This window comes from Plodia interpunctella, chromosome 11 (genome assembly GCF_027563975.2).
Source record: "Plodia interpunctella isolate USDA-ARS_2022_Savannah chromosome 11, ilPloInte3.2, whole genome shotgun sequence".
Lineage (NCBI taxonomy): Eukaryota > Metazoa > Arthropoda > Insecta > Lepidoptera > Pyralidae > Plodia > Plodia interpunctella.
Window position 1 is genome coordinate 3,891,294 of NC_071304.1, and position 23,276 is coordinate 3,914,569.

Here is a 23,276-nt window from a genome sequence, read left to right on the forward strand (position 1 = left end):
TTATTAAGTGTGTATGTATACATACACATAATAAAATTTACTTTTACTCATTGGTTGTGAAATAAGAAGCAGAAAGCGAAAGTAAAAATGATTGTAGTTAGTAGTTGACTTGATGTGACATATTTTTATGGATTTTATTTATTCCATGTAAAAAATTCCATTAACTCGAATAAAGAGCTAAATTAATCACATATTTAATATAGGTAAACAATGTTTATTAAAAAGCTACCCAGATTAAATCTTCTTTAAAGCTATATAGAAAAGAATTGATGGTAAAGCAAATAAGCGCCTAGATTTCCCCCCCTCATTTTACCAAGGTTTTACATGTTTAAGATAAACATTATGGCTCAAGTATTATAAATAAATAAAGAGAAATTGATAAACACGTTTATTTAATTTCAATCACCCCACATTCACACTACTGTCTCACAATTTAGTCACATTATGAATATTTCATTAAACAATTTAAATTAAACGTAAGACTAATCACAAATTACATTGGTAACAAAATTTAAATTTAGGGAACATTAAACGAGAACTTCAGTAGTTAAAAAAATATTTCTCAAATTACCCTGTGTTGGTTCAGACCGATTTTTTGAAGATGTTACGTATGTCATCTAAACGCATATTGTAAAGCTATCGTTAAAACATTCCCTAGTATTTTTTTTACTTATTATGTTCACGTTTTTTTTAAAATATATTACTTAATGACAGGTTTAAAACCATAATTAAAATATTTCTACATATGGTGGCTCAATACGTAATTATTTGACTGAGATTATAATTTTTTGGTTTATGTTCTCCATAATTAAATCAAAGCGCTAATTTAATAAGAGACACTGGCTAAAATAGTTACACGAAGGTGCACCTATTGAGACTTGGAATGTATATTGTTTAGAGGTATAGCATTTGGTAAGCGACCTCGACCTATCGCCTCGCATGCATTGAACAACCATAGTCTCATCTTCAGTTCAGCGCAACTGCATCCTGTAGGTAAAAGGTCACGCAGTTACGAGTACCTAATACAAATTTAACTTTTCTTTTCTCCAAATAAAACTAACATTTATTAGCATTATCACTGTTCTGACTCAGCGGTCAAGGTAACTTTTAATTTTTGGTTATGTTACGCATCATATCAGTCCGAGCGTCACGTAATTATTCACTGGCTTTCAGGGTCAGGGTCGGCCCGGGACCGCGACCGAGCTGGCGCACTAGGCGAGCAAGTGCGCGAACATCACCATAAACATAGATATGGCCAGAGTTGGAAACGCTGCCGCGTTATACTCAGGCTCGGTCGATAGGTTTTCTCCAAACACGTAACTCTTCGATCCCGTGTAGCATCGCAGTATCCTGTAGTTTACTTCGCTCGTTGACACCTGCTGTTTCACGAAGTTGAAGAGCCTGTTCACCACCACGTAGATGTTGCCGCTACCGTCGAAAGCAAAACGGTCGACCCACTGGATGAATGTGGGGTCTCGGGCGATAGTACGTTGTCCCACGTGAAAATCGTATGTTGAATTCCACTCGGCGATCGTTGAATTACCAATCAAACCGTAAAATAAGAGGCCTTTAGAATCCATTTTCATGCCATCAGTCTGAGAAGCTTTCACCCCCACGTCGACGACGTAGGGTCGCAGCGCGCTGCTGTCGCCGCTTGTTCCGAGCGATTCGTTGCGTAAAACTGAAGCGTTAACTGCATATAGATGAAAACTGGAAAGCGGGCTGTAGTACACTGTTCTGTCGATTTTAGCATCCATCGTCCTGAACTGTGGTCCGAGAGCGATGCCATCGATGTTCACGGGAAGATTAACGGAAGTTCCGTTGATGCGGAACAGCGTAGCTCCTGTTACTGAAGTCATAGAGCGGGTGTCGCGAAGTTTCCACGATTTCTTGTCACTACGCCGAAAAACTATGATGCCCGGATCGACAGCACTATTATCTGTGATGTAAGCGTAGTCCCCGTCCCGGTTGTCTACCACCAGGTCGTTCAAATAAGTATTGAGTGGGTTCACCGCATCGGGGGAAAACGGTATACGCTCCATTTTATTGTCACCGCTCTTAAGATCGATTAAAACAATAGAAGGCGGGCACTTGGTGCTCGGTTTGGGAGTGAGGGTTCCGATTCGGCCGTTGTCCAGGATCCACATGATGCCGTTCCGATCGATTTCAATATTTTGCACAAATTGCAAGGCACTGCAATTACCAACTGCATTATCGCTCCAGCTAGGAAATGGTTGCAACTTCGGCGCCGTGCTGGTGGGGCGCACCGGGATGGTCGCCAGGGTCGCCGGCACTCCGTCCAGCATCCTCGGCATCGTCAGGAATAGGTTTTCTCCGTAGAAGTTTATGCCAGATATTAGGACGTTTTGCGGTATGTATCGGCTGGTATTGAGGGAGGCATCCCGCTCTTCGGGGGATGGCCACTCGTAGTCTATGTAGGTCCATTCGTAGATGACGCGGAACTGTTCGCGACGTGCTAAGGGCGGCGGGGGGTCGGTGTCGTTCTGGGCGGCCGCGGCGGCGAGGACGGCAACGATCAGTAGAGACAGCATGGTGCGTATGGCACGGGCGGCGCGCGCGATGCGACTGCCTCCGGAATGCGGCAATGAAAACAGAGCTCTGGCTGCTTCGGACCCGCGCCGGTTCAGGTGGGGAGCGCGCGTGACCACGTCACTCTTGGAGACGCGGTCAAAACAAACAATCGGCCACGGACACGGCTGTTGTCAATATACCTCGTGATAAACAATATTATTCTAAACGACCACAAAGATAATGTAGTCAACTCGAAGTGTCGAATTTGAATGAAGTTCAAACTAATTGTATACATAGATTTATGCATCGTTATATTTGAATGTCTGGAAGGGGTGACCAAGGTCACGAGAGTCACCCCAGACGGAGGGCGCTTCCTGCTACACCGGCAACGGACGGTTTTGTGTTATACTTATTTACACACAACAAAAGCTCCCATTTAACGGACCCCTCAGTATTTCGTTATTGAAACTTGATTTTGCTCGCATCTTCACATCCGTTAATTAATTTGGAATGTCCAAGTTTATACAAAATTTCATATGTAAAATATAGGATGAGATAACGTTAAATTGTTTGACTGCTTGACATAATATAATATCGTGTTTATCGGTTTAGTAAATAAAGATGTGAATTTTAAAAGTTTACAAAAGCTCGTTTATGTCGTTTCAAAAGGCTACGAGAGGCCTACAGGGTTTGTCGTAGACACATAGCCACTGCTACGACAATATTTGAACATTTAAATTTAGTATTAAGTATTTTTGTTAATTACTGTTGTAATATTATATTTTTTATACGTTATCTAACTTATTTTTTCTGTTCTTATAACTACTATTTAAAACGTAAACTGGGGGCCTAACCTGAATTGGATATTATACAATAAAAAAAATTAAACCCAGACATCAGTATGTCTGGGTTTAATTAAAACTTTAACTTTACTCATAATCACTACACAGATAATTCAGGAAAATAGCTGTCATTACATTCGTTTATTTTTCTGGAGTTTATCGGGAGCTAACACAAACCGCTGCAAGACCGGTTGCAAAAAAAAAATTCAACTCAAACTTATTCCGACGCGAATGCATATACATTGCAAAGTTTGTGCTTTTTTACCATCTTCAATTTCATCACTCCGTTTTCTTTTCACATGTTCGATTTCGCCGATAAATATTTTGCAAGGAAATACAAGTAGCGCCATCTATACCAAAGATGGAAACTTTTAATGTAATCAAGTGCTGCCACCTACATCTCTCAGTACCACAACAGCCTGATGCCGGCTAAATATAATACGATCATAGGCAGATTACGTAGTTTGTTTGAGAGTTTTTATGTACCGCAATGAAAAACCAGCAATGTATGCCGACCGCCAAAATTTGGCAAACTGTTTTACGATAGCCGGCGGAATTACACTTGCGGCGGATCACGCTTGCTTTTCTGAAAAGTACTTATTTACACCGCTAGGTGCTGGATAAAACAATAATACTGTTATGAATAGATTGTCTGATTTCTCTACTTTATTATTTTTTTTAACCTATCCCGTCTCACTGCTGCGCAAAGGTCCACTCCTTCCGATCCGTTCTATCTGACGCCAAATTCAAACATTTCTTTCTAAACATTCCCCGGTCATCATTCCAATGGTATGTCACTAGTTTTTATTTAAATTTTAAAAATAAAATATTTCTTATCGAAAACAATTCTGATTAAAATAAGTTTGGAGACATCGTTATCACCATATGTTCTAAAATTTCAATTTATTTCTCACATCCCGTATGGTCTAGTGGCTAGGATACCTGGCTTTCACCCAGGAGGCTCGGGTTCGATTCCCGGTACGGGAAAGTATTTTTTTTATGCCGTTTTGTTTCTTTGTATATATTTTTTCGCTATTTGTTACATTACAATGCTATTCGTCTTGAATATTTTAACGAAGATCAATTTATGGTTTATGGATCAGTATAGTGGTACAATAATAACTCAGTTTAAAATAGTATTATAAGTTAGGTCCTTACTGATAAAAAGATAATGATATGTTATGTTAATGTAATGATGGTTTTTAACATATTATATTAATAATATACTTTGAAGGAAACTAATAACCTACCACGAAACATACAAACACTTAGCACGTTACTAACGTCCACATGCTGTCTCTTTCTCCATGTATACAAACATCATGTAAAAAAAAGAGAGAATGTGTGGACGCAATGACGTGCTACACGTATTTATGTTTCACAGTAGCCCCCCTGTTCACACAGTCATTTTTATAGCGCCTTCGTTCATGCTGCGTGATCCCATAGTTTTGCATGTTTTTCCATCATAATATTTACATTCTTGTGTAATGGCGTTGAAACATTTCTACTCCTTTGCTACGACTACAATACGAGAATAGATTTTATTATTTGAGTTTAAAAATAATATATATATTCAAAATTTTACTGAAACACATTCCAGAAAGTCGCATAAAAATACGTTCAGTAATTTTAAAAAGCTTTTTCTGTATCTAAGAAAATCCGTATTTCCCATATTTTTTCACATAAAATACAGCAGTATAACATAAAACGCGCAGACGGCGCTGCATTCGCTGACTACAACAACGTGGTCGATATTTTAATGATGACGATGGCGCAAATGGTACAGTAAATTAAAATAATCAACAATGTCATTTACCTTTTTCGTAAGACATTGAACTGGAATGAGGCCAATATTTGTGGAAAATAAAATTGTAGTCGGTGGAATTTTTTATTACATTAAAGTGTGTGAACTGTGAATAGCTATGTAAAGTTAAAACTGTCACCATGTGAAAGTAGGTTGCAAGGCTGTTGATGACTCACCATTCGATTAACAACATTCTCACTATGCCTTCTTTAGTCTTTAGGGGTCTAGAAGGAAGAGATTCAAAAAATAATACTTTATTAAAAATTATCGGGACAAATTGTGTAAATCTTCTTTTTTTTAAAGTCGGTTAATAAATAAGTCTACAAAAAACTCAACTTCACAAAGTCACATTGGATGATTGGATAAACATATTCGCCGAAGGTATACATATATTATTAGTCATAGTATTTTCTTATCGAACCTCAATGAGTCATAGTCATGACGAGATCTAGACGCTAGAGAGGCGTGGTTTGGTTGCTGAGACAATGACAGGTACTTTATCAATCAATAAAATACAGTGAGATGAGGGAGTATAAAACCGATTTCCTAGAATAATTAAACCACACATTATACAATATTCCAGTAACTAAGTATAGCTTAAATGTTTTCTTTGATCACATCTATATATAGACAACTATGTATTGTCTTACGCGCTTTCAGTTTATTAATGTAGACATATAATAAAATAAATAAAATCTTCCATAACGATATATTGCTTAGCATCAGAGATATTGACAATAAGTTGCGAGCGAACGCACGAACAAAAACGCGGGCGAAGCCGCAGGCTAAAACTACTATTTCATAAATTAGTCGTGTCTTCTATGGTGGCTATACCTACATCTTTCTTTTCGAGCCCTACCAAGCAAATATCGAAGGGCCGACACGTCAACGTCGCGCGATCGTTCGGAATCCTGTTTATGGCGACAAACACTTATCTATAGTTTTCCCTTGGCCATATATAAGATATACCTATCTGAGAATTGTTTTCATAGATGTTGTGTTAATGAAATTCATGCTATTGAAAATAGTTAAAAATAATTAATGAAATCAAGAAACTACTTAGGTACCTTTTTATATTCTGGTTTCATTAGGACACAGTGTTTAGAGAATAATCTGGTAAGAAGTTGAAAATAAATTATTAAATCATAACAGGTACAAAATTATAACCCAGAATATATTTTACAATAACTTAAAAATAAAACCCGGTTAGATTTAGCCCAATTAAAAAACCATTAAACAAACCGAATCTATCGGATCTATTACGTTCTCATAAATTAATATGATACAAGTAAGATTTCATATTTGAAACTAGATGTAAAACATTCTGTTTTTAATTATTCACAAACATTGTTTTGGGGTTTTCCAACAATACTTCGACGTCGTCATTTTCATAATAATCGTTGTGCATATTTTTAGTGGGTACTTAACTACCTACTTTCAACATACTGCATAAATATTTAAAAAGTATCTGTTTTGAGTTATTCACACGAAATGCTAAGAAAATAAATATTACAACAGCTTATATTGTCTCGTAAATATAAGTTTACGACTTCCTCGGCTTTCATACGACGTCTCAATAAAATAATGACGTTATTTTTTCAATGTATAATAATACGAGTATTATGTTGCAGATTCTCTGATCTTACAGAATAAGGAACACGGAAAGACTACAACTTACTCACCTAGGAAAATAGTTATAATTAAGTAAATATTTTATAATAACTCTAGTAATACGTTATTAAAATAACTTTTTCATGCGGGTTTAGAAACTAACAAAAAGTATGGAATTTTTCCGTTTTTCTTATAATGCGTCGTTGTCGACTCAGTTCAAAGTGTATGTATAGAAAACGCAAAATAATTAATTATGTTTTGCTACTAGAATGTTTGATAATTAAGGTAGGCACCTAATATGGATTGTTAATAACAGGCTGTATAACAGGCTTTATTTGCGTAAGGAATTGACACTTGGGATTTAATTCAAGATGTGGCTTGGCTAGTTTCTGCCAATAAACTAAATTTTAGAAAAGATATACTCAAATTATTTAAAAATATATTTGGGTGCGTCATTACATAATAAAGTTAGGAAATGTTGTCATATTGTTTCCACGAGGAAAATGAAATGAAGAATCTAAGATTTGAATCGTAGATTCTTAGAATTCTATTTTCCTCATTTTGAAAGTTGTCAATCGTACGTAATTTTGAGATAAAATATAGCCTATAGCAATCTTGGATAATGTACCTTTCTAATGGTGAATTGAAGAATTTTTGAAATTGGTTCGGTAGTTTCGGAGATTACCCGTGTCACTCACAAACGCTTACCTCTTTATAATAACAGTATAGATAGAGTAGGTAAAGAAATATCGCTAAAACGATGAAAAATGAAATAAAATATTATTCAATTGGTGTTGTAACTTCTCATAGCGTTGTCAATCAACGCTATTCTTATAAAAATGAGTCATGAGCGTCGCCCACAACCACAAACTTTATAAAGTTCGTAAAGGACATGGAGTGAAAATGCGTTTAACGTTGCGTAAAGAGTTATTTTCGAGACTTTCGCCACATGAACAGTCACGTCTGTCTGTCTGCATGCTTGGAACTCGGTACTAGTATGAAAGTTGCCATTAGCTAAACTAACGACTAGCACTTATTGTGTAGCTAGGGTTGACATTCATCTTGGATAAGACTTGCATTTTCCCTGAATGTTGACTGCTTTTGTACCATTTTGATAAATAAAGTTAAGATATATAAATAAAAAAATAATGTTATTCCTACAATGTGTCTTGTTTCTATCTTGTATTCCGACAGTTCGGTCGCGAGATAAAAAAATATGCCGATGGACATTCGAAAAAATCCGGCATTTCCATTTGTTACGTATGGACAACAAAGAACAAGAACTTACATATTGTGTACACTGCTCTCTCTCTCATCGGTGCATTTACACGATTATTTCCGCTGCCAATACTAGTTGTTGGAACCCAGGGTCAGCTACTGATAGTTGTGATGGCAATATATAAATATAATAAATTGATATAAGAATTATTTCGGCCGTTCAAATTATATGAAAGTGCGACCGACCACATTCCATGGTCGTCATCAGTCATCAGCTTCATGGTTTGCCACATTCAATTAGTCCGATGTGATTGTCAGATTGAGAATAGAAAACAGAGCCCAAAATTCCAAAGGAAATCACGCATGCAGAATTACATACTGTCAAGCGTGGTACTGATGCGTGCGATTCTTCCACGGCAAAATATCGTGAAAGGCTAAAACACTTTGGCGCCATTTAGTTATAGAGAAGGCGTGTTTCGGTCACACGTTAGATAACAATTCCAATGAATCGTTCCATGACTTCCACGAGGCTTCTATCATCATCGGTTTATTTATTTTTTAACGGCTGCGAATATACAAGTGTAGGATTTAGCATCATTCAGCCAGTCACCGTTCGGTCAACGCACAGTCGACATTCGCGCTACGCGCAGTTCACATATTTTCCCGCCGCGAATTTGAACGACGCGTACCAAATTCAAAACTTAGTTCCTTTTACAAATTTTATTAAAAACGATTCAAATAATGCCTAAAAAGAAATAACTTTATGGTTTTCTTATATTTTCGCGCGAATATTTAATGGAATATGTGCTAAAATTGTGAAATCGTGCTAATGACATTGCGGACTGCAAGCTCACTGTGCCGTTTTCGCAAATAAAAATTCTGTGATAAAATTGCTGTGAAACTTTGTACCAGTGTTTGACATTATTAATTCATAGTTGGTTTCGTGAATTTATTTTCGCGAAACGCTTTACATAAATTTTCTTTATGATAGGTCCATATATGAAGGTGAGTTAATTTTTTTGTAAGTATAATAATATATTACATAATATGTTTATTAAATATGTCGGGTGTCCTTATACCGTTAATTAGAGCCAATATGTATGAATGAAAATAGAGGAAAGAGGTAAATTAAAACGTGTATATGCCATTTCCCTTGAACATTAATTATTATTGCAAAAGTTGAACTTCGATTCATTATGGGCAAGCACTATATAACTATGTTATAATTTTACTTAATTAATCGTTAATTAATATAAGTTTTACTTTTTCTTGTGTGAAAGTTTTTAAAACATTTTAAATAAATAAATATAAATAAATATATTAGGACAAATCACACAGATTGAGCTAGCCCCAAAGTAAGTTCGAGACTTGTGTTATGGGACTTGACTTTCGAGACTTGTGTTATACTAACTCAATGATACTATATTTTATAACAAATACATATATAGATAAACATCCAAGACCCGGGCCAATCAGAAAAAGATCATTTTCCATCATGACCCGATGGGGGTCGAACACGGGACCTCTCGGTTCAGTGGCAAGCACTTCACCACTGCGCCACCGAGGTCGTCGTTTTCGTTTCTTACTTCTAAAAAAACTTTCGCGGACAGTGTTACCATACTTTTCCGATTTTTTTTTGTAAATATTTACCTGAGTATTTGTTTTAGAAATACCTATGTAACTAATATTATTATTTAGCTATGATGAAGAACTTCAGTATTTATAATTTGTAAAAGATACTTAGATTGTTGATATTCAGAATCAATGCAATTTGGTTGTGAAATCTCAGATAAAACTAGCAGCAAAAAAGATGACGAAAATGAAATAAAATTGCTCAAGCTATAAACCGTACAAGAAACATTTTAAGCATGCTATACTATGTACTAACTACATACAAATGAGTACCTACATAGTAAATAATATTTTACTGATATATCAATGACAGCATTGCGTGATTTGTAACACATGGTTCACAAAAGAGTAGTAAATATATGGTTAGTACGTATTTACCGACACAATATGTAAGGTTCAAAGTGTTCGGGAAATGTAAATGTGTGTTTGCATCATATATGACATGGGTAACAAGTATATTAAATAAAATGAATTTACTTATTAAAGTAGTTATGATATTTTATAGTAAATGCATTTTCTATTTTAATCAATTTTAATACCAAAGAATTCATCAAAATCATAATACTTAATAATGTTGCTTTTCTCAATAATAATATTGCCGTCTAACAAATAATAAACAAAAGATCTTAAAACGTTTGTTTTCAACATTTTGGAAACATGATATCATTTTCAGATAAAGCGCATTTCAGACCACAAAGAAAAGCAGCGAAGTCTTTGGACATTTAATAGTTTACCCTAAATTCGATAAAAACTCAAAATATTATTCCAGGATAAATCTATAGTTTTAATCAATGTACTTTACATTGATTTAAAGGTTATTTTTAATATTCATTGTTGTATTAAGAAAAAAAAAATTGTATACATCTCATTTCCAAGAAAACAAGAAATCGCGGCCATTCCCATACAGATACAGATAACTACGTACCTATGTACTTTTTTCAATATTGATTTAAGAGGACACCAAGCTAATAAATCAGACAGTTTTTTTATTTTACATGCCATTGGCCTTAAGCATACCTACTGTCTGCCAATTCGTGTTCAATTTTATATACCTACAACATCGATGCCTACAACATTTTCTTTTACTTTTCCGTGAGTTGTTCTTTTACTGTTCAATGTCAAGAATCTTTGTCTCTAACATTACTCGCTAATATGGTTAAAATAATTTAAAAAAAATATTGTCAATTTCTTCAATATATTCGTAGTTAAACTCGGTTGATACCTAATCAAATGTATACTATTCATGGTTATATAACCTAAATAATGGCTATAATTATTCAAAATGAGAGCATACTGGTACCGCTTGTGTTCTTAACCCATATGTGCGCTATTTTGGTAGCTGTATTGATACTTAGGTAACTGAAATTTAAACAACAGTGGACTACATAAAATATATATGTATGTACATCGTCTACAAAGGTTAACGACTGTCTATGTATGTACGTGTCATTAAAATAATCATCTTAATTAAAATTTTAATGATGTAATCAGTTGGGCGAATTGATAAATTTATTTGCTTCTCGTATTTGCACTTTGTACTATTAATATCTATCAATTTATTCGCTTGAACTTTCAAGTTATCTCTTAATAGGTAATTAAATAAAATGTCAAATTCAATGTAAATATTCCAATTTGCTAAAAGGACTCGCTCAAGATCTCTATTCTAGTAGCACTAAGGCCATATAATTATTTATAACAAAAAATACCTATTAAATAATTTATTATCATTTTATTCAAAACCAACTGTTAAGCGAGTTTTTTTTTCTACAAATTAATATCAATATATATATTGATATTAATTTGAGTCTTTCTTACCATGAGTCAGTCGGTCGATTGGTAAAAACCGCATAAAAATCCGATCGATTATTTAATAGCAAAAAAATGGAAGCGTCAGTGGACATATTACGTAGTAATTTATACATATAAGCACGTTTTTTCTAGGCATTCATAAATAAATGACGTCATATCCTTATTAAAGTCGCGTGTCCATTGTTCTGAGTTCGAGACTCGTGATACCCACCCATTCACCTGACTGACAGGTATATCTGGGTCCCAAGTAGGGTTGCTCGGCGTCCGGATTAAACCGGGCATACGCTTTATGATTGCATCTCCAGCCAAAATACTTTAAAAATACATTCATCACTTCAATCATATCACTTCTCACGTTGAGTTTGGCGATCACAAACAAGCGACAACATTTGATTTTGACTGATGATGACTTGACATGAAATCCTCAATTATATAGGGTGTTATGCCCGGCTTATTTTAGGTATGGCGACCTGCCAACCCTAGTCCTAAGAAGCGCGCAAAAATTACCAGTACAACCTACCAGTTTTTAGAATATCGGACACTGACTTATTTATTTTATGAACGCTGGACTTGATAGTGCATATTATAATTACAGATAATTATTATTATAATCTGGAACAGTTATAGATTACTTTTTCAGTCATAAGCAGTAAAACCAAAACCCTCCTTTGTCGGTTCTGTTTCGAATAAGTACGAGGCTCCTTGTTATACCAATATATTAGTTGATGCATAAATCAAGATAAAAGTACCAACATGGCCTGAATAGATAAGATTGTATAAGTGCGACATGAATTGCCACCATTTTGGCAAAATATGGCGCTATCTAGACATACCATACAGCGTGTCATACAAAAATAGTAGAATAGATATTTGACGAACAACATTTTTTAATACAAAATCGACTGGTCGGAATTTATTTATAAAAGCCCAGTGTTGCCAGCCAAGTGAACACTGCGCCTAAACTCTACTTTTAGGAGTCGTAAATCGAGCAAAAAAAAATATTGAACTGTCATTTTGACCAACAAGCTTTTATCCAGCATATATACTTAGTAATCAAGGTCTTGATAAAAATATAATAATCATGAGTCATCGCCCAATTCTGAGGTCGGTAACTTAGCCAACCGTCTCGTCTCGTAACGGTTAAGTTCAAAGTTTTTACCATGTACGTCATTCAGTACCTGGGAGAGAAGTTATATTATTTTCCTGCAGAGTAGAGGTATAGCGAAAACTATTGGTTTTAAGTGCACAACAACCTGCTCCTGCTCAAATTCACTGCAAACACGTCCCTAGTGCTGCCATACAGAGGTCTTTGCAGGATAACTAAATATGCAGAAGTATATACCTGCCTGTTCAAATGCAAAACACACGACTTGGATTGCTGTTTGCAATTTTGCATTTTCCAGTAGGTCATATTGCCAAGTCGCCTTTACACTACATACTTCATTTTAACGAATTAATAACACTTGGCAACGCTACATTCCGTTTTACGTCAATAGCATATTTATCTCTGTTTATGCAAAGAGGTTATAATTATACTGATAGGAAATGGTCCGAGATTGGAAGCCCTGATACACAATGACTGATTAATTTTCACACGCGTCCAAGAAATGACCGCGATAAGATTGAGGAAAATACTCTGAAATATTTTAAAGATGGGATTTTTTTTTTGAAACGACAAATTAGTATTTTCGCACACATCTGGATATTACATTTCCCTAAATTGCAGCCTGCTTTTATTTCGTGTTTGTAAGATACATTACCTAATAATGATATATATACATCATTGTTATAAACTCAAACCTCAACAATTTTATTAAAATCTTAGCGTAAATTCGTAATAGTAACTATCAATGAAAGTATGGCCACATTTTTACGACTTGTGGTTGCACGTGACATCAAAACGATATAGTGAAATCATTCATTCGTTTTGTAAACATAACCGAATGAGTGACGTTTATTTTCAGTTCCGCAGAGGAAATAAGCATTTTAATTTTATATAGGTACTAAACCAATTTTTTACTAAATTTTATGGCCTCGTGATCACACCACACCGTGTGTACTGTAAAATTATGATGTTGTATGATGTTTTTATGATGATTATTAATTATACAGAAACCAGTTTTCTTTTGAGAAAAGAGATGAAACACCATTGGCTAAACAAATTTACTTCACCAATCACTATAGTTACAAACAAATATGTAGGAACATCGAAGTACCTACAAAGATAGTATGAACAATTCACTGAAATACTTCAATAAATTAGGAGCCATTAGCTCAGATGTTTGAGTTGCGTCTGAGATTTTATTTTGATTGACATTTTGTTTTGATGATTCCGATTAAAGTGGTATTTATCGAAAAACAAACAAGTTATTTGATTATGATCACAAAAAATATTCCACTATTTGCAAGAATATTTAAAAGAAAAATCTATTTATATAAAACATCGGTGAATTCAGAGAATTAATAAAACTTTTGCCCTTAATTTAAAAATTAAATTCGTCGATGATTGAGCTAATAACATCCAAATGCATGACGAACAATTTTTTAAGCAATCCCAAAGGGATGCAATTTATCGTCATAGTTTGTTTTCAAAATATACAAGATACGATTATGCGAGAGGAACCGCGGCACCATTAAAAAGGCGATACATTTTTATTGAATCCAGCAAAATAAGTGAAAAACACGTTAAATCGCTGGGCGGCGGCGATGATATACTCGTAATGACAGTAATATTATCTGTGGTCATTGCTCATGCTCATCAACAACCATACTACGCAGATTGAACACGGTAATGATAGTCATTTCTGATTGTTTTGTCATCACACTATTTCAAATGATAATATAATTACAGATAGCTGAGACATATTATTTAATTGAGATTAATAGAAAGATCCGTATATTAAATATTACGTTTTTGGCGTATTTGTAAATAGTATTCATATAAATAGTTTTAATTTTTATAATTATTGTAAATATTTAGTACAGACAGATAGACTTTTTGTATAATACTTCTTTTATATGAATACTTTTTAATTATGTATCATAGATTTATTTTCATCATTAATTTTCGTCTGTCGTCTCATAATTATTGTCAACTAGCCCTTCCCTTCCTATTTATTGGTGAAAACCGCATGAAAATCCGTGCAGTAAATTTTTTGAATTTATCGCGAACAGACAGACTTTGTCTTATATGTAAGAATATGTTTTTATCTTCTCTACTTTAATTCTCCTAAATTGATGACCCCGACGTGATAACTGACTTTGTAAATATATTTTTATAAGTAGTTTTAATTATTATACATTATTCATGAAAATAGTTATTATTATAAACTGCCACTCTCAGTTTGCAACTCTGCATGTTATTTAGCACCAGGTTCTGCCAGCGGCTTCGCCCGGTTCTCAGCAACGTATTGCGATGAAAACTATATCAGATGTTTAGTTAGATCATCTTCTATATAACTGTGAAAACCGCATCAAACTCCATCTAGTAGTTTTTGCGTGATGCGCGAACAAACAGACTGACAGAAAGACAAAAAAATATGTGTTGGCTTCTATTATATAGTCTCATAAAGACCTTATATTTATTTTTCTTTAATATCTCCTATGTATGTACAGACATAGAACGCTTATAGTTTTATTATAGAATAATAATATACATTACGTAGTTGACAAAAGTTACGTAAGATGTAATAATTGGTAATCGTCAGTATTTACATGCCAATCACGTTGCTTCCAATCGGCTGACTATAGTTGGATAACGCTTCAAAGTTAACTTAATTAGTAATTAATTATGTATGAATGTGTAAGAATAAACTGTCACGTGTAGAATGACTCTTAGTACTTGACGCAACAATCAGCCTAATTAATATTATAGCTAAAGTAAGTTTCAACTAATCTTCTTAAAAACTTGCCTTATTACGGAAAAGAACATATAAAATACTTTTCATTTCGGAAAAATAATTGATCCCGTGGAAAATTTACGCTGGTTGGCCACTAGCAAAAGTTGCCATTATCCATAATGTTGTCCCCCCCCCCCCCCGCACGCTCTTCTTCTTAGTTCTTCCTCGGCCGTGTTCATGAAGCAATAGCTTTTGGTCCGTGGGCGGAGACTACGTAAAAATTAAACCTTTAATTAGAAGATTCGGCTCCCATTTTGTAAATGCTGTTGTTTTTTTATTATTCTTATTTTCAATATTAAATGATAAATCGAATTGAGTAATTTAACAAAAACCGGTTTATTAGTACTACCACTATAAATAGTATTCTAACTTATTGTTTCATATTTGCGTAGACTTATTAGAACCCGTTCAGACATTTCAAATCAAATTAATTTAATGTCAGTAGGTATACGAGATAAACATTTGAATGGTCGTTTATAATATTTATAAAACGTGGCCGGATTTGCGATAAAAGCTATATAATTTTTTAAAGAAATAATTGTAATTAATATTATTAGGCGGACTAAAGTCTACGTTTTTTTCTCTAAAATTAGTCACTTGCTCTAAATAGTTCATTTTATTTTAAATCGATGTCACTTGTCAGTACTGTACCATTATTGTTAAAACTTACATGTTGGAAATATTTTTTTATTCTACTCCCAAGTGGAGTTTTTACTGTGATTACAAAATAAATATTGTTCAAGACTTGACTCTAGATAAATGATATCTAGAGTCAATCATTTTCTACATTATTAGGCGCAATTATATTTGGGATATTTTTTATATTTGTGACCGTAGTCCATATACAATATAATAACATATACTCGTTTGTACCCTGTATCAATGTGGTGATGCCTATTAGTTGGCCTAGTAACTATATAGGTAAGATTTGGTTACCAAAGTGGATAAAGGCGTAATAAACTAAATGCTCCAAATAAAATTTATATTTTTAATTTTGCCAATTCTACATTATTTTGTGCATTTCCTTAACAACAAGTGTGTCTTTACGCACTTAGCAACAGTGGTCCCCGCGGGTGCAAACACATTAGAACATGAGCTGTATTTGCTTTCACTAGCGTTTTTTTCGTAAATAGACACTACTTGCGCAGAGCGTCCAATTTCAGCCTTTTGTTGCGGTGAGCAGGAATTATAGAATTCTATTGATATATAAAAAGCTATGATTAGCTCGACGTCTTCTATTATCAGAAGACAACTCAATAAACAGTTGATTGAGTTGTGCGATCATAGTATAGTGGGACCTGACCCGTAATGGTTACTGGAATTTATGACAACCTTAGTTGAGGAGCCTAAGATTTGAAGTTTACTTATCTCGACTCGTTTCTATTTAGGAGTATTCATTAGATACAGCAGGTATAAGGTTTCTGAAAACGTCATTAAGATGTTTAAACACATGTATATTAACAGGAATTAAGACAATTTTTTTTATTTTAGCTGCCGTTTTTTTCGAAGTTACAGTCTCTAAGGTCGGCGGTTGCAAGCAGCCTGATGCATTCCGGCGTTGTTGTAGTGTAAATTGTATACTTTTGAAATTAGTCTCATCCTGATGAGACATTGAGCTTTGTAGAATAACTCAGGTACCATTAGAACTGGTGCTCAATACGGAATACGTTATTTTAATTTCAATATCATCGCTGGGATACCAGCCTTCCTTCTCTCTCATTCCGCTTTCCTAACCTAAAATATTTTAAAAGTCTAATGAATGACAATGTCATGTTTATAACAATAGGGCCATCTTGACAGCATAATACAGTCTTACTGTGGATGCAATACATAGGTGGAAACACCTGATGATTGCAACTAATTAATACTTCTGAACAGGAACAATGTTCCTAGGGGCGTGCCTTATCAATAGAGACCAGTATTTATGACCAAGCTACACAATTAGTACTTGGTACCAACTACTGTAGTTCTACTTGTGAGAATAATGTAATCTGGGGGCACGGCAGTGTCCCCGCACGTCGAGCAAAAAAGAAGCACGGCATACCATCCTTTTCTCAAAGCAATTCAATTCATGCCAATTTCGAACTCCAATAATTTGGTGTGAAAGAATTTTAATATTGATATGATAATAACTTGCGTAATAAAACAGAAGGTCGCTTAAGTAGGGAGTTAATAAAACAGACTTAAGCGAGACTTGAGTTTTTTACAGAATGTTTATGATGGTATTAGCTTAACGCAGTCATACCCTGCTGCGAACAGATTCTTAGCATTTCAAAACCTTTAAAATTTGTATGTTTTGGCCTCTATTTAAAAAGAATAATCGTGTATCTAAATCGTGTTTTACTCAAACATTCAATTGTGAATATTAATTAATTTATGTTATTATTATTTTAAGATTTACTAACTTTTTTCTTCGAAAAAGTAGGGGCAGTAAAGTACAAATATTATATATACTTCAAAATGGAGTTTTTACACGTGCATAGTTGCAAAACGAATCAAAGTGTGAAGTGTGTTACATGAAGGCCACTATTTTATCAAGCTTCCTATTATATATTACATAGTTTTTTTATAGCTAATTTAAATTAATATTATAAAGGTAAATAGTTAAAAAAGTCACTATATATACTAGGCTAGCGTCCTAGCCTAGCTAAGACAAGATACATACATTGCAAAATTAATAAAAATATGTGTGGTCAAAACATATATCATAAAAATATAGAAACTGCCATATATTTCTCTTTCCGTGTGTAAAAGTAAATCAAGTTAAAAGGCTAACTGATGGTACTTTTCATAGGCGATGTGCCTGGAGTTTCGCAACTCTTGGCTTTGTTTACTTTGTAAGGGGTACTGAAGTGTTGTCAGTATATGTCACCATTGTACGTATAGTTTATAATTTGGAAAATCCAGAATTTCAATATTTTATTCCGATGTTAGGCTACGGGGAAAAACTTTATTATGCGCATAATATCACGTCGCCGATTACTAGTAAAGTTGGCAATAAATAATATATTTAGCAGTCGCTTCACGAGGTTCAAAGATCGCCTAGACCTAGATATTATAAATCATCAATATTTACAGTACAAATGTGCATCATGGTATGATGTAATACACATACGTACAAAAGTTTACATTACACAAACTTGAATTTTCACTTTATATTTATTTAGAAAATGTTGTCTTATCTGTGTATTCGATTGGTCACCCTTACCCAGCAGTGGGGCGCGTCATCAATAGGTTAAAAAATATATATTCTATTATTTTATTATCTATTGGTGCAGTCAAGAGATATAATATATGCCTCTATGTCTCTAATGGGCTTTTCATTAAATATTAGATGAGGTGATTGTAATTTTTTATTATCATCATCAATTCAAATATCCAATGTCAGTACCGCATAGGCAGAATTCCTACACAGGAAATACTGAACACAATCAGAATTATTAATAATACAGTGAACTGCAACTCAATTTACTCAACATGTATCTATATGTTGGTAATAGGGGTGAAATTGCAGTGAATTTATGTAGGTTGGTGTATTAACAACCGTACTTTTGGTAACACAAATGAATAGATTGAAAATGACTCTCGGACGGCCGCGTCGAATTGGCACGATTGGGCACAGCCATTTATGTTAGGTAATTACAGTGTTACACAAAAAAAACCGAATTATTTATATTTTTATTTAAACTATGTTGTCCCACGGCTGGCAAAGGTCTCCCATTTGATTGCCGTTATCTTTATCCAAAGAAATGGTCGAACAATCTGTCTGGAAAGTATCAAGATCGTCTCTAGCCATCTTTTTATTAACCTTACAGTGCGACGTCGACCACTTCAGGGTAGATGCCTGAAATGGGTCACATGCGGTTCGCATTCTGCAAAATACAAAATGTTAAGGTTTATTTTTTACTTTGACCCCAGGTTTAGGGGCATCACAACCCTGAATGCAACCGGCAACAGGCGAAGACAGATTAATGAGTTGAACAGTTTGAATTGAAAACATTTTTCTTTGGCAACATATAAACTGGGCGATTGAACTCCAGGCCAACGTCCTCTTTATCATTTCGCCAAATTTAACAAATCCACGGAAATGGCTTTGTAATCTTCAACATAAAATATATAAATGTTAGTAACTACGATAAGTCAACAGCATACAAATTGTATTTACTATTTTGGCGTTTTAATTTGAATTCAGACAAAATCATTTTAAATAATTAAATTAAGAAAATATTAATATAAATGATGTCAGGTACTTTCGATAGTTTCTTTTAATATATATTTTCATTTAGTAAGCGCAAGTTTACGCAAGTTACAAAATATTAATTTGATTTTTTACCATCCCTGTTGTATTGTTAAACGCATTTCGAATCCGATTATTCCTAATACCGTGATTGGGAATAATAAATTGTTCTTTGATCCCCATTGATTTTGGTTTGATTTACGACTGGCTGATAACTATCTCCATCGATTTAAATTTTATGAAGATTGCAATTGGTGTCGAGAAACGCTGTAAAATTTTATTTGCAAATAAAAAACCAAGATGGCCGATCGAAATAGAGTCACGTTCATCTTACCGTTAACCGTATCGTATTATGTTGTATCGATACTCATATGGAAAAAATATATATTGTTGTAGATAAATAGGTTTATCGAGCCTAAATTATGTAAATATTTCGATAAACTAACAATTTAATCTAAATCATATTAAAAGAAAAATTTTTTTCAATTTATACACTAGACTATCTGAATCTGACTAAGTTCTCTGATGAGGAAAATACAATACATGCGATTACTTCCATTCTAATTATTCCTCGAATTATATACAAGGCAAGATCACCACACAATTATTAACTCAGAAAATAGGTGACAACATAGGTGCTTGCAGATTTATAATTGAGGAATTGCAAGTTATTTATTGATTGCACCTACGGCCATAGCGCCGATTTATCGATTACGATCTTCAAGATGAATGAGTGTCACGTTGCAAGAAACGCACATATGAATCTGGATCGCGAAGACTGATAGCTATGTTAATGTGGCCATAATACCGGATAATTGCATCCTCGTGGTTTGCTGATAATTCTTCTGTAAACAAAGGCGCCTGGACAACACTATTATTTCTGCACGAGTTGTGTTATATTTTTTTTACAGTGTCATAATTGTTTTAATTCCAATTTACATTTAATTTTGTTATATAAAAATGTAACTAGATATATTTAACAAATATGCACAATTCGTACATTAATATCAAATACCGGCCGACAGATACTGTCGTTAAATTTTGTTGTAAATTACATAGATAACAATTGTTACAAGTTGATTAACATTTTAGCGTTACGTTTATTTATAAACCTCTATCTATTTGAACTCGGCGACCTCGAAATAACTCGTAGTTACTGGAAATTAACTGCAAATGTGACGTTAACTAACACCCAAGTGCGAATAAAAGCAACAAAATGGGTTATTTTAAAACAAATACTATTTTACTTCATGTGTACTATATATGTTAATTTTAATATATACCCCAAGCATAGTAATTATATTTCTAGATTGTTAATTGATGTTATGAAGTAAACGTGTGTATATTTTGTGGGTCATAATCAGACTAAGTACTTCAGGAGACATACTTATAATTTATTAAATCAACCTGAATGTATGTTAGAAATTTCTGGTCACCATTTCTGCATATGTCACTTTTCGGAATGCATGTGGGAAGAAATATTTAGTAATTAAACCTAATTTTGCGCGTTAGGCACTTAAAATTTTGTTTATTGACATGGCAATTAGTGTGAAGACGCAGTAATGCACGATACAAGATTAAAAGTCTTTAAAACAAAAAGTAGATTAAGTTACTAACAATATTCCGAGTTCAAGTATTGACATAAAGTTATTATTATGATAGGAAAATTCTCGTTTAATCATCGTTCATGGTAATCGGATTCACTTGTAACATCATTCGGGAGTTCAGATATCTAGTCAGTAAATAATAAGAAACTATGAATTTAAGATTATATATAAATCTATTTAAATAATAATAGATTAAATCGTACCTATAGACATTTGAAAAAAAAATAAAAATCTGGATTTTTGTGCATTTAGACAAGCATTACTATTGAAAAGCCAATGTATAATAATTAAAATTAGCAGAATTCAAACCCTGGCTGTCAAAAGAAGTGAAAAAAAAACTTTGGACTTACACATTGCATTGGACAGTACTTTATATCTTTACATTTTCTGTATCGCTGCCAATGCCAACGCGAGGTAATTCCACAAGCAAAACTGTACCAAGGAAACTTGATATTAGCCATGCTTAAATCATAGGTATATTTATCTATTATTGACAAAACTATATAATATATCTAGCAAGGAAATACAAATTGATACATGATAATATAGTTAAGGAGGCAAAGGCAAACCGATTTGGCAAAAAGTATTTGTTTAATACATTTTTAATACTTATCTAAAACAAGTACTAAAAGCGAAAGATCATGATGTATTTTATGATCTTGGATCTAATTCAGGAATTAGAATACAAATCATTTATATCGTTTTACTGTACGCTGACGCAAATTCTAGTAAAGTATCTTTGAAATTATTTCGTAGATTATTTTCAAAGCTAAATCTATGGGGCTAACGGACTTGCCAATTGAGCACATGAGGTTATGATTGTCCTAAATATTATGTGTAAATGTGTGTATGTGTAGTGGTTTAAATAGACGAAGTAACACTTGAATTTACTCAGAAATTACAAAGTAAATCATTTGAAACTTATAGTAAAAAAATGTTAAAAATATACTGTACACATTTTAAAATCCTTTTGTCTATTTACAAACACTATCTTAGCTATTTATTATGTATTATACTATATAAAATAAAAAAGAACGGAACATGCAAAGACAATTTTACTGTTGAAGACAATCTTTCTGTAACATATTCTGAATCGAACAACACTGAAGTGTCATATTGCGTTGAGTACAATTGCAGAGGACAAAGATTTCAAAGTCAGAGTCCAAGCCGTGGTCTTTCTGGAGCATTGACCTATATTCGTGCGGGACATTTGGCAAGCGCGCGGGTTTAAAATACAACGCGCCGATATCTGCCCAGCAGATAGATGTATAGAGTTACTCTAATTTTGATTCGTCTTCCGGTTAAACCCGTTCTTCGCATTGTTGGAATACTATTCAAATACTTTTTTACTCATCCTAGTGCTGAGATGTCTGTTATTTAAATCGATCAAAGAACCTCATAGGAAATTAATAGAAGCTATGGATTGATGGTCAATTCCAACCTTGTATTATTTTCTATGAATTCCTTTTTAAATATAAATGTCCTGAAGAAAAATAATTTAAAGCCTTAATTTGTGAAAATCTATCTTCAAATCCCCTTGAAACCGAGACAAGGCTAAGTACGTCGCTACAAGTATTTTTTTCTTTTTAAATTTAGTAACAATATTAATGTGTGTGAAATCTTAAAATTTTCGGAAATACATTCAACGTTATGGATAGTAATCATAGTTATTATAATTTTAATAATGTTCAATTTTTTTTAAAACGTTCTCAAGTGCTCGCTGAATAGTGCGTTCCAAATTCATTCGTTTCACATTTTGTTCATGAATATATGCTCGCATTAATGTTGAAACATAGTACGTGTAATTAGTCATCAGATAGAATGGTGATATCACAATTCTACCTACACGAAATATAGGCAAAATACAGGCAAGTACACATACATGTACAAGTAATACACGGCGAAGCAATTTGAAAATAGTTGCTCTAAATCCGTTATACAATTGGGTTGGTACATTAGGTAATTTGTCTACTTTCACTCTAACATTTCATTTGTAAAAAAGCTTTTACTTTTGCGAATATCAGTATTGCCATTAACAACCATTAAATTATAGTTAACATGAATAGAAATAACCACACATACTAG

At 33.6% G+C, this 23,276-nt stretch overlaps 2 protein-coding genes and 1 non-coding gene across 5 annotated transcripts in view; 2 read left to right on the forward strand and 1 right to left on the reverse strand.

The window, feature by feature from the left end:
• Positions 1-373: 373 nt before the first annotated feature.
• On the reverse strand, positions 374-2,691 carry LOC128673686 (protein yellow-like). Its single transcript, XM_053751709.1, has one exon. It carries the CDS (start codon positions 2,550-2,552, stop codon positions 1,212-1,214), a length of 1,341 nt encoding a protein of 446 aa, XP_053607684.1. The 5' UTR covers positions 2,553-2,691; the 3' UTR covers positions 374-1,211.
• Positions 2,692-4,289: 1,598 nt separating this feature from the next.
• Positions 4,290-4,361, forward strand: TRNAE-UUC (transfer RNA glutamic acid (anticodon UUC)). Its single transcript has one exon. It is a non-coding gene; the product is annotated as a tRNA-Glu (tRNA).
• A 4,242-nt stretch (positions 4,362-8,603) lies between these two features.
• Positions 8,604-23,276, forward strand: part of LOC128673948 (G protein-activated inward rectifier potassium channel 3-like) — a 39,596-nt gene continuing 24,923 nt past the window's right edge. For 2 of the 3 annotated variants that reach the window (XM_053752130.1, XM_053752131.2), the window contains exon 1: positions 8,605-9,012. The gene's annotated coding sequence lies outside the window, so the exon portion shown is untranslated. Of the gene's footprint in view, positions 9,013-23,276 lie in introns of all 3 variants that reach the window. The other variant, XM_053752129.2, reaches the window with a different exon arrangement.

Bases quoted from the DNA above. Each gene is read 5' to 3' on its own strand.
- LOC128673686 (XM_053751709.1), bottom strand. From the start codon at position 2,552: ATGCTGTCTCTACTGATCGTTGCCGTCCTCGCCGCCGCGGCCGCCCAG.